Source organism: Hemibagrus wyckioides, linkage group LG21 (genome assembly GCF_019097595.1).
Source record: "Hemibagrus wyckioides isolate EC202008001 linkage group LG21, SWU_Hwy_1.0, whole genome shotgun sequence".
NCBI classification, from domain to species: Eukaryota; Metazoa; Chordata; class Actinopteri; order Siluriformes; family Bagridae; genus Hemibagrus; species Hemibagrus wyckioides.
This window is the reverse complement of record NC_080730.1, coordinates 8604172-8617517: the sequence shown is the minus strand read 5'-3', so window position 1 is coordinate 8617517 and position 13346 is coordinate 8604172. Positions and strand designations below refer to the sequence as shown.

The window sequence follows — 13346 nt, the reverse complement described above, 5'->3', positions numbered from 1 at the left end:
CTCATCATGGCACCTGTTAGTGGGTGGGATATATTAGGCAGCAAGTGGACATTTTGTCCTCAAAGTTGATGTGTTAGAAGCAGGAAAAATGGGCAAGCGTAAGGATTTGAGCGAGTTTGACAAGGGCCAAATTGTGAAGGCTAGACGACTGGATCAGAGCATTTCCAAAACTGCAGCTCTTGTGGGGTGTTCCCGGTCTGCAGTGGTCAGTATCTATCAAAAGTATCCTTTAGGTCCTGCAAGTCCTTTAAGATGCGTAAGTCCTATAACCACATTAATATACAGTGGTATGTAGTCCTGATACCACAGCACACCCTCAGGGATCTATAGTGGAGTCCATGCCTCGACGGGTCAGGGCTGTGTTAGCTGCAAAAGGGGGACTAACACAATATTAGGCAGGTGGTCATAATGTTATGCCTGATCAGTGTAAATTCCACATACAATAGAAATTCAACATAACATTTCAGTAGTATGGTATAAAAATATGCACGTGAACAACTGTTTTAAATTTATCTCAAGCTTTGTTACACGTACTGCTTGTTTCATTTCTCCATAAATAGTTAAAATAACACATATTTCTCAAATGTTAACATGCAGTGCTGTTTGAGAAGTCTAATTCTTTATTAAGAACAGCAGTCCTTATTCGTGGCCTTTCGAACTATATGTATCCTGCAGGGTTGCTCTGTTTCTGAGGTATTGCGTAAGGATGATTTCTATTTATTTATTTATTTATTTATTTATTTATTTATTTGCCTCTCACATGTTCAATAGATTTTTTTTTTTAGTGTTACACAATGCAAGTTCTTTGAAAGAAACCCCTCATAGATCAAGTTTTCGATTTTCGGATTTGGCTCCTTGTACAAAGTTCCCTTATTTAGAACAATGAGTGCTCACACACACAGCAATGGGATTTGTTGGCTTGTTCTTTACTGGGTTAATGCTCAAGGCACAGGGTCACGTATCTGCATCCAATGTGTAATCATTTCAGAACCTCACAGTCTTATTGAATTACTAGTTGAACATTGAGCATATTTAATATTTTAGTATTGTTTATTATATTTAAATAAATTCTACACTACAGCAAAAATGGTGCCTTAATTAAAGAAGACAAGATTCATGTTCCTGCTGAGCAAAAATCATTTTGTTGCTTTCTCATTTGGGAATCTAAAACGAGCTCTAAAAGCTGTTCTTTTTTCCGAATTGGACAGTCTTTATCTCAGGAAGACCAGCAGTGGCCAAAAAATAACATTCCCCAGCACATGCCTGTTGATCCTGTTCTGTTTGGTATCAGCATTTTCATAACACATATAGATTCTTTTCCAGAGAATAAGCCATTTTAGCAGGTGACGTTATATGTACGGCAAAGTCTGTTTATTCCACTAAGACATAAATACAGTACAAGCCTTAAAACCACACAAAAAATAAAACTGCAGCACAATTAAAATGACTATTTCCAGCATTTAGGGGCTGTGTCTGATACAGTGACGAGAGAGAGAGAGAGAGAGAGAGAGAGTGTGTGTGTGTGTGTGTGTGTGTGTGCAGGGGCGGACTTACTGTAGTGATTTGGGGACCCTAAGCAATTCCAGGTATGGGAATCTCATGCATGTGCAGTACAATAGGAATGTTCTACTATTCATGAATCATGGGGGGGCCCGCATTTGAAAAGATGTAATAATAACGTTAAAATCTTAATGGTTATAGACAGACCATACAATATATGATAGAAAAGTAATAAGTACAAGATGATTTATATAGGCTTCTTGGTATTGGTCGGAGCCCACTAATTCCCCAGAGCCCTAAGCGGCTGCTTACCTCACTTATTGGTTAAGTCTGCCCCTGTGTGTGTGTGTGTGTGTGTGTGTGTGTGCGTGCGTGTGCGTGTGTGTGTGTGTGTGTGCGTGTGTGTGTTTGTGAAGTGTGTGAAATTATAAACATTTTCTTAAAAAGAAATTACTGCAGAATTATACCTGATACACTTAATTTCCATAAACCAGGAAGAAAATGAGGGGCATTTCACCTTCAAAAAATATCCTAGGCTTCAAAGGCTTTTCTGTTTTCTCATCGTCATTTTAGATAAAGTTCTGTGAAAAATGCAGAGAAATTTTTAGATTAAAAAAATTTGGACATGTCTTCAAAAGAAGAATTTCACCTAAATCCCAATTTTAAAATAACTCATTATTTTCTTCAATTAAATTAAATAAGTTGGTCCCAGGAGTTACTAAATGATGATATAAAATGGGATGAAAAAGTTTTATTTTTAATGTTCTTCTCAGTCCTGCTGAAATACCTTTGCTGTTAGACATCCTAAAAACTGTTTATTATATTTTACATATAAATATCCATTAAATGGTGCTACATGTTTCATATAAAACCTCTTAAAGCTGGCGCCACTAAAAATCATCAATGTAGTAAGACCACATGTTTTTGTTCAGTGTTAAACTTTACACAACCTGAACAAGCTGAACAAGCTGAACAAGTTTAACTCTTTAGCAGTAGGTGTATCTGTATCTGTCGGAGAAAGTATGCAGTCCCAAAAGTAAAGGACAGAGGACAGAGCACTAACACTACAAATGTTTGTGTTTTACAGTGCTTTTAATTTATACGGTCAAATCTGAAAATATTTGAAGGGCATTTTTTTTGCTATGCACTGAAGACATTTGGGTTTCAGATCAATAGATGAATACGCGATAACAGATCAGAATGTCAGGGTTCATTTTCTGGTAACACTTAATATTGATTGCCTTGCTTGCAATAACTGCATTAAGATGACCTAGGACCTTTTCTGCCCCTATTTTATATAGGAGCTTAGCTTTATGGACTATTAAAATCCATAAAAAATGGTGGTGGTAGCTCAAGTGTTCAAGGCTCTGGGTTGTTAACCCGAAGATCGGGGTTCAAGCCCCAGCACCGCCAAGCTGCCACTGTTGGGCCCTTGAGCAAGGCCTCTAACCCACCCTGCTCCAGGGGTGCTTTAACATGACTGACCCGGCACTCTGACCCCAACCCCCAAGGATGGGATATGCGAAGAAAGAATTTCACTGTGCAGTAATCTAAATGTGACAAATAAAGACAACTTAACTTATTATTGCATTAGCATAATGACCCCAGGGACATAAATTTCAACCGAGAATCAATACAAATATAAATGGATATACGGCTGTAAATGCCCTGCAATGGGTTGGCACTCCATCCAGGGTGTATCCTGCCTTGATGCCCGATGACGCCCGAGGCTCCCCGTGACCCGAGGATAGATCGGATAAGCGGTACAGACAATGAAATGAAAAAACTAATCTGAGTAAAAGCAAAGACAAGTGAACATGAATAAGAAATCACAAAACAGTTACAGACTGAATAGCAAGACATTCCAGCAATATCTTAAGGAATGATTATTATATAAGCATCAGGAATTTCGTTTCAGGAAGCTGTTCTCAAGTCATTCTGATCCGCCCCTCTCCCTCTCTCTCTCTCTCTCTCTCTCTCTCTCTCTCTCTCTCTCTCTCTCTCTCACACACACACACGTACACATACAGACAAATAAGAAGCATTATGCATAGCTTGGAGATTACAAATAGTGGACCTGCTTTAAGGGATAAACCCAAGGGATAAAGCCGTTCCTGAAACCTTCTCATTCTGAGGCAGCAAGTGGACAAGCACAGTGATTCACACAGGACACTCAGCAAGAACAGAGCAGGTAGGACAAATATGATACCTTTCAACTGGATGAAATTTAAGTTTTTCTAACATCTATCTAATCCTTTTCACAGCTGTTGGTTCAATGTAATGCCAAAAAATAGGCATTTATTGAATAATATTAATTTTACTGTCTGAAAAATCAAGCTTTCCAAGTCACATCTGACTAACCAGAGATTTTCCTAATTGCGGCTAGTCAGTTATGCTTTATTTGATGAATGTAATTTAGAATTATATCTAAGAATGTATTTAATTATTTAATCATTTATCTCTTCATACATGCCAATATCTTTATATACTTGCTTGAAACAAGCTACATCTCCATACAAGGGGCTTCAATAAAGGAACTCTGTTTCATTCAGCATCAAATTCACTTTTGGCCAATTTAACAACAAAAAAAAACAAATGCTGAAACGTTTCTGATTTGTCTGATCTGAATTATAATCAGTACATCAGTACGTATAGCAAGTATACAGTTGTATATGTAGCATATAACACTGATAGCCACAATTGTGCATAAGGGAACTTTAAACTAAAATATAGATAATAAGGTTTATATATAAAAAAAAAACACACCTTCCTCATCTGATGGAATAATTATGTAACGAATTCATTAGCTTCTTCCTTTTGTTGAAGTTTTTCGAGTCTCTTTATACTCAAAGATAGGACCATTAAGAACATTAGTCTTGATATTTTGGCCACTGGGGAAAAAACATTCCACACAGACATACTTTATACATCTGTAATAATACCAATGCCTCTTTGTCTCATCAGTGCCTCAGCTCAGGATTTGTCATGCATTCCAAAAACATCGCCTTGTGCATCCGCTCCAGCCAAACTGTAGAAGAACTTTAGCTATGAGTGTGAAATTAACATTACATTTCTAAGTATCTGTATTCTACATTCATATTTACTATATACGGCGTGTCCTACAGTCAACCATCAACACATCAACCTCATCTTTCAGTAACAAAATCTCAGCAATAACTAAATAATAATCGATCTACTTAAAATATATGATGACATATTCCTCAGCAATAATGAGAATAACTTAAACGTTGAATAGAAGCTAAATTTGGCTTTTACTCTGTGAAAGATTATTCTAGAGAATTGTCACATATTGACAATATAGATTTTTTTTGAGTATAGTTAAGTTTTTTTTGTAATAAAGTATATTAAATTGCATTCAACCATTACATATAAAAGAAGGTTGAAGGCTTTAATTAACCAGGATTTAGCATTTAAAAAATTGTTTATATTTGTGTGTTGTAAAATGCATTTAGGGGCTTTAGCCCCCCTAACATTTCTACTCGGCCCGCATAAAAATTCTGTGATTCTCCATTAATTGTACACAAATTGGTGATCGCCTCAGTCCTCTTTAAATGTCATATGAAAACGGCGGCAGGCTTCTGCTCCTCCCCATCTTTCAGAACGTTCTTCAATTCGCAGACTGTGGCGTCGCAGAGCAAGGATCAGAGTGTGTGTGTGTGTGTGTGTGATCAGGAAGACTCGTATTTGGCTTGTTCAGTACTCAAATGTTATACACATCTATGCAATACAGTGGAATGCTGCAATTGGTCTACAATTCTACCCTGTTAGTCAAACCTTTATTTTATTTTATTTATTTATTTTTTACTATTATACCCTCATTGCCCCCCCCTTAAATGAAAGTCTTAGAATCGCTCCTGGTGAAAAAGAGCTAAAAACTTGAAAACAAACAAACACAAAAAAACTTGTGAAATTTTCAATGATTTTGACCACTTTCGATTTCCAGACTCTGTGCATGTTTTTTTTGTGTGTGATCCTTTTGGCTTCCCACGATCCTTCTTCTGGTTAATAACAAACTGTTATCTACTTCCTCATTTTCCACTCCCAAGTAAGATCCTTGTTTATGTGTCAGTCTTTGCAGTGACTTGTGTGTATACATCAGCTCTAAGCTATGGTTTCTATGTCAAGTTTTTTTCTTCATAGTTCTTCCTCTGCTTCCTGGTTCTAAGTGTATTGTATTTTCTGCTTCATTTCCTGGTTCATGACTATGGATTTACCCTTGGCTTTGTGTTCCACTTAACACTCAAATAAAGCAGAGGTTGAGATTGTGTGTAAGTTAGATGCTTGAAGTTCTACAGATGATTTGATTACTTTATACATTTCTAAGATTTAAGATTTTTACTTATTGTAGGCCTGTGAGTGTGAGTGTGTGTGTGTGATTTATTATCATTGTGTACATACAGTAGGCATATATTTGTACTATTATTCACTGATATTTCCTGCACAATCATGTATCTGTACGTTTTGACACAATTGAGGTGGAATGGTCAATACATTGTAGGCTTGGACGCAACAGTGTACGGTTTATAACTGCTGATTATATACTGTATAACATAACTATATGTATATATACATTAATTTCATCAAAAGCATTGCTTATATGAGTGTATATACACTGTTATTTAACTCATTTCAATTTGTATAATTTGTACAGTTTGTTCTATTTGTATATTATTAGCACTGAGCCCTGAATTAATATGTAAAATATCTTTTCTGAAGTAGCAAAATTTTGCTTTATTCTTATTTAATTTTAATATGAACCAATGCAACCATTTATACTATATTTATACATTAAAATGCACCATGCACAAGCATAAAAATTCACATGCCTTATCATGGATCTTGTGTGTTCTCAGAAGTAATGGTGCTAGCCAACTATTATAGCTAATAATGCCATGAGACTAATTAACGTAGGTTATGGCACTAAAGTGGCACAAGCTAAAGAAGGCTATGTTACTGAGTTAAAGAAGGCTGTGGTGCCAAATGGGTGAAGCTGAGCGTTTATGTATGCTTAAGTACAAACCGAGCAATCTCTAATATATGAACAGAAATGTATATAAAAATGTATTTTTTACATTGGATGAATCATATTTCTCGAGAGATCTTTGTTGATATGGTTTTTGAAGTGACATAATTATTTTTTTGCAGTTGTTGTTTGGAAGCAGCATCATTCAGGACCTCTCACGGACATGGAGATAATATACGAATATATTAGGTAGGAATGTGTGATAAAATATGATGAAGAAGTCTCATTATACACCAACAATGAGAGTTTATTATTAGCAATGCATAGTATATATATGTAATAGTATATATATATATATATAGTAGATATAAATAATAATCCAAATATTGTCTGGGCAGATATTTAGAACTATTTTAACACATTGGCTTGTACTGTGGAAAAAATGGAAAGTCCATCTACACAAAGCTCACTTATACTTAGAGTCTACGGGCAATTGTTTTCCATCATACATTTAGAATTTTCAAAACTGCGGTTTGACAATCAGAGTCTTACAAAGTGTCTACACCTTCCTAGCACTTCCATTGTTGCGTGAGATTTAATTACCTTTAGTCTTTCATTATAAGTGAGTATTGAGAAATGGAATTCTTTCAATACAAGGAAAAGTGTCAAAGATTTGCTGGTAATTGCACATACTATAGACGTAGCATATAGAGATTAGGTTGAAAAATGCTGGAGAATTTCTTTAAGATCTTATACCTTTATATTCTGACATGACTCTCCCTTTAAATAGACATGATTGTGTCTATGTATGAATCTGTTTTTTTCCCATGCAGTAAGGATCACCTTTTCTCGTACACTGTTGGTGCCTTTGTGCTGTTATGGGCTTTGATATGGCTGTACCGTGACAGCCTGGAAATCGACAAAATCAGAGACAAGTATGTGTTCGTCACCGGCTGTGATTCAGGTTTTGGGAACCTGCTATGTAAACAACTGGATAAACGTGGTTTCCACGTCTTGGCTGGTTGCTTGACGGAAAAAGGAGCAGATGACCTAAAGAGAGTGACGGGACCGAATCTGAAGACCTGCATACTGGATGTTACTAGCACAAGTAGTATTCAGAACGCTGTGCAATGGACGATGAAGGAGGTTGGAGACAGAGGTTAGTGTTCAACACCAGGTCTGTGCCTTAGTTAATGTACAGTTTGTGTTCTTACAGGAACACTGGCTTTTAATAACCCTAAAATCCGAAATACTTGAATGTAGAATGTAATCTTCTTGTAGAATGTATTTTTCTAGTGTTTATACAGTGTGTATTAACCATAATTTTTAAGTTTTAAGACTTAAGAATTAATCAAATTGTGAGTTGGTTCTGACAGTGAATATGATCTAAATGATTGAGTAATGATGTGAAGTGTAAATGTGTAAAAGTGGTGGCTACTCCATGAGGTCAGTTAGGGCGGAACCCCATCATATAAAGTATACACACTTGGACAAAGTTGTTGGTACCCTTCCATTAAAGATAGAAAAACCCAAAATGCTCACTGAAAGAGTTCTAAGTGTCAGTATTTTCTGTTAGTGACCGTTGTGAGTTTTTCTTTCTTTAATAAAAAGGGCACCAACAATTTTGTCCATGAGTGTAGTATAGAATATCATTATACAGGTGAAATATGCTAATTGGTTGCTTCGTTGTTAGCTGTATTGTTTTTGGACGAAGAATTTATTTGAGTTCTCAACAGATTTGCAATATATTGCAATGGCAGGTTTGTGGGGGATCGTGAACAATGCAGGCCGCTCGTTACCCTTGGGCCCTTCTGAGTGGATGCAGATCGAGGATTTCCAGAGCACTCTAAGGGTCAACATGACTGGTGTGATTGAAATGACCATGAATTTTCTACCACTAGTCAAGAAAGCTCGTGGACGAATTGTTAACGTGGCTTCAGTGCTGGGCAGAGTGGCAGCAAACGGAGGTGGATACTGCATTTCCAAGTTTGCGGTGGAATCCTTTTCCGATTGCCTCAGGTATTTCCAAGCTAAGAGTGTATCAAAATCATAGGGGTGCATCTCTTCAGCATCATGTTCTTTCCATTTGGCAACACTGCAGATGTTAAAACATTAGAGGTAAACCATACTGCATCTGTAAACAGAGGTCATTACTATGACGGCATTTCTAACTAGCCACATAAACAGGCATAAATGCCTGCTCACATGTCCCCCTATATGAGCAGTTGGAGAAATACCCCAGCATTTTCAACGTAATCTACTACATCTACAGTATACCGTATGTGTAATTATCATATGATCCCATTTTTATGTGCACGGTGAAAGGAAAAGAAAAGACTTTTTTATGCAAGTTGCTTGGACAGTGAATGAATGTAATTTCTTCAGTCGCTTCTAAGTGTCAGCATTATCTGTCTGCTTGTGCATGGAAACCACAAAATATTTTGGCTCCAGTGTTGGAAAATTGGATAAAATCCCATCAAGACTTATCTTTGGGAAGACTTTCCCTCATGTACCCAGAACCATAATATTAGAGGTTGTAGCTATGAACTGATAAGCCTAGATAGTCTCTAGACCTCCATTATTATTTTCTCAATGCTGCTGCACATGCTGAAATTACTGTATACAAGAATCATACATATGCTACAGATGCAGTAAAATGATTAGCTTGAAAAACCACTGGAAGCCCCTACAGCCACAACAAGAAGATCTTGAAGTTAAATCTAGGTAGTAGTTAATAGCAGTCTGCTTGTAGACCTGGCTGGATCTAGAATCAGTCTTTACGCATGTAATCTGATGAGGTGCATTCTTCTATGTGACACATGGAAAGTGAAAATACAAAATAAAAAAATTTCCAATATAACAATACACTACACAAATAAAGGATTAACTGTATCTTATAAGATCTAAATGGTGCTATGAGTCCATCATAAATAAAAACAATGCAATTTTTTTGTTTCAGGAGGGACATTCAACATTTTGGAGTCAAAGTATGTATAATAGAACCCGGGTTCTTCAAGACGCAGATGACAAGCCTGGACCTACTTGAACGGGAACTTCATCGCCTGTGGAACCAACTGACACCTGAAGTGAAAGAAAGCTATGGAGAAAAATACCTGGATAATTGTAAATATTTTTGATTTTATTTTTTTACATTTATGCATTTGGCAGATGCCCTCATCCAGAGCAACTTACTCTAACTTTCATACAGCTGAGCTGTTGAGGTTTAAGCCTCAACATAGCTAATTAGCTAACTAGCTAGTTAGCTAATTATCTACCATATTAATATTATATTTGTGTTGAAAGTTTTCCATAAACATTCATGGTTATTTATAGTACACTCTTGTACACCGATCAGCTATAAGGCTCATTGATACACGTGGGAAGTGAAGGATGGCCCGTGTGATCCGATCCAACAGACAAGCTACTGTTGCTCAAATTGCTGTAGAAGTTAATGCTGGTTCTGATAAAAAGGTGTCAGAATACACAATGCATCACAGTTTGTTGGGTATGGGGCTGCATAGCCGCAGACCAGTCAGGGTGCCCATGCTGACCCCTGTGCACCACCGAAAGCGCCAACAATGAGCATGTAAGCATCAGAACTGGACCACAGTTTTCTTTTACATCACATGGATAGCCAGGTGCATGTGCATCACTTACCTGGTGAACACATGGCACCAGGATGCACTATGGGAAGAAGACAAGACAATGGAGGCAGTGTCATGCTTTGGGCAATGTTCTTCTGAGAAACCTTGGGTCCAGCCATCCATGTGGATGTTACTTTGACACCTACCACCTACTTAAGCACTGTCTCAATCCAATCAAGCATCTGTGGGATGTGCTGGATAAACAAGTCCAAATCATGGAGGCCCCGCCTCACAACTTACAGGACTTAAAGGATCTGCTGCTAACATTTTGGTGCCAGATACCACAGCACACCATGGAGTCCATGCCTCTAAGGGTCAGGGCTGCTTTGGCAGCAAAAGGGGGACCAACACAATATTAGGCAGGTGGTCATAATGTTATGGCTGATCGGTGTATATATATATATATGTTTGAGTACTGTTATATAAATCCAGGTCATGACTGCTTGAACTAGTTTATTTGATATTTATTAATTAGTCAGCTATTGACAGTAGAACACTGGGTTGTCAGTTTAATTTCTTTAATTTCATGCATATTAATAAAATTTGTAATGAGGACAAAGATTTATAGATTCTAGGCAATTCTATTAGTTTCTTAGGTAATTAACCAATTCATGGTAGTATGTGAGATATTTAAAAATGATGTCATATGACATTTATATACATCTGAAAAAGCTGTAATATCTGCTGCATGTTTTCAGGACTAGGTCATGGTTTCATTATTGAATTGGGAATTTTGGACAAGGTCTGTGTTGGAAAGAATTCTGCAAATGTTTTTATGAAGCCCTGCAAATGATCAGAATCAAATCTAAGAATGTTATAGGTAAATAGAGCATATGACAAACAAAGGGAGTACAGACAGTGCATCTGTGATGTACAGAAACCTTTCGGTGTATTGCAAAAATTCAGAGAGGGGGATAATAGAGAGAATAATGTCCGTATGAGGGAATCACAGCAAATCAGTATTGAAGTGAACTTCCCCAACAAAGCTGAGGAATTCCTTATCCAATGCCCAAACCTGGACTAGTTTCAGATGTGTGTGGTGTCTGGGACGTAGATGAGATGCAAATTTTGATGAGACCTGGCAACCCAGCATGCCCCATCACTTGCTTCCAAATTACCAAGTAGACCATGATGCTTTGTTAGCCTCTCTAAAACACTGAACGTTTCTTAACCACAATGTTTTCCTTTTTTTTCTGCTCTCAATCCAGACATAAAAGTACAGCAATTGATCATGAATGCCATTTGTGATGCTGATTTGAGTAAAGTGACCAACTGCATGGAGCACGCTCTGTCTGCTGCTCACCCAAGGACCCGGTACAGCGCTGGATGGGATGCCAAACTCCTCTGGATCCCTCTGTCTTACATGCCAGCTTGTGTTGTTGACATTGCACTGAGACTTGTGTTGCCACGGCCTGCCAAGAGTGTTTTATAGATCCTAACTTGAGTTGAAATCGACCATATCCAGTGTTCCATTACTAATCTAGACAGGAGTCTTCTCGAAAGGAAGATTTATTTCTATTTACACTTTATTTAAGTGATACAAAATATCTGTTCATGCCGGTGCATATTTTGTCTTGTTTGATGAAGTTAAGAAATTATTATCAGGTGTTTCTCTATACTACAAGTGACATGTTGATCCCTTAGCTACTAGTAAACCAAAAATATCTGACCAAATATTTTATTTATAACCACCTGTGCCTTTTTCTCGCTATGTATATTATTGGCAACAGGAATATTTTAATCGATGTTTAACAAATGTCTTTGAAACAATAAAGATGCGAATAAACCCATTGTTTATTACAATATGTTTGATATAATATAATTGTTTAATGTGACTAATTCAAAAATTAATTAATATAAATTTGCACCAATGTATGAGTGTAATTTATTAAAATCTAGTGACACAATCTTCTCAACCCCTCAAATGTAAAATTGTCATGCCATTTTCATTCCAAAAGATTCATCCTTTTTTGTCAGGTTTCTCTTAAATTCTTTAAAATCTTACATCCATTGCCTCAATGCATACATTAAATAGCCTTTTCAGAACCTTGTCACAAAGCCAATGGTTTAATTTTTTTACTGTTTCAGATTGGTGCTGGAAAAAAGTAAATAATAATTAATAATAATAATTAATAAATAATAATAATAATAATAATAATAATAATAATAATAATTTGTTAAAATTATTAAATGAATAATTCTGAAAGAACCCCAAATGCAGTTAATTAGACAGGACATGTCTGGTGTCTGGTGTCTTACCTTAATAAGCTTAACAAGTTTTGTATTGGACGGATGGGTCTAATGTTGCATGGTTTAAACTGCATGCATAATTTATTAGACACTCACCGCAAACTGTCTCAAGATGTTAATTACATCAATAGGATTTCCTTGTGGTTTTCCCACACTCTATGAAACACTGCAGTCAATAAAACAGACATGCAGATCTCAAAATATTTGTAATAAGGTTATTTGTTAGCACATGATTACAACGAATTGTGGTTTTGAAATTGTTAATAATTGAGAAATTGTTTTAAAAGGTAATTAAGCTACAAATTCTGCTGATTGCACTTGTGAAATGATCGACTGTATTCCCATAGACTAAAACTGAAAGTACAAACAGAACATGTTTAGAAAATGCCATATGAGAATCTCTTACAAGGTAAGTATTTACTAAATTTATTTATTATTTTTTTTAAAATTAGCCCAAGGATATACAATTTTTAGCATTACATTCATTCATTATTCGAGACAGAAGACTACATGTTTTTAAGAGGTGGGAAGAAACTGGAGAACCTGAAGGAAACCCATGTGGACATTTGGAGAGCACAGAAAAAAACAGTGTAACCTAGGTCATAGGTCGAACCTGGGACTCTGGAGCTGTGAGGCAACAATGGCACTGTGCTGCCAGGCCACCAATTCGTACTTACTAATCGACACAACCTTTAATCCCCACTAATCTGTTGCTTAATAAAATAAAATGAGCACAGAAGTGATTGGGATTTTTAAAATTTTAATGAAAAAGTTTTCATTTTTTTAATAAGATGCAAGTAATAATGCAATAATAGGAAAGATGTTCAATATCTTAAATATTTAATACACAAGATTCTACACAATTTCTAGGTCACCCCCTTGAGTGAAAGCAAATTTACCGACTTTGTTAACAGCTTTGTACAAATTTTCCTCGTGCCTAATCTCTCGTACTGAAGCATGTGGTCAGG

At 36.4% G+C, this 13346-nt stretch overlaps 1 protein-coding gene across 3 annotated transcripts; it reads left to right on the top strand.

Annotated features, from left to right (window-relative positions):
- The first annotated feature begins 3505 nt into the window (after positions 1-3505).
- rdh5 (retinol dehydrogenase 5 (11-cis/9-cis)) lies at positions 3506-12125 on the top strand. Of its 3 annotated transcripts, none has more exons than XM_058372866.1 (6): positions 3506-3691; positions 6667-6733; positions 7318-7643; positions 8245-8503; positions 9444-9607; positions 11337-12124. In XM_058372866.1, exons 2-6 carry the CDS (start codon positions 6708-6710, stop codon positions 11558-11560), a joined length of 999 nt encoding a protein of 332 aa, XP_058228849.1. In that variant the 5' UTR covers positions 3506-3691; positions 6667-6707; the 3' UTR covers positions 11561-12124. The 3 variants fall into 3 exon arrangements, with proteins under 3 accessions (XP_058228849.1, XP_058228851.1, XP_058228850.1); XM_058372868.1 differs by lacking the exon at positions 3506-3691 and adding an exon at positions 5483-5566 and having other exon boundaries at positions 11337-12125; XM_058372867.1 differs by lacking the exon at positions 3506-3691 and adding an exon at positions 5579-5789.
- The last annotated feature ends 1221 nt before the right edge of the window (positions 12126-13346 follow it).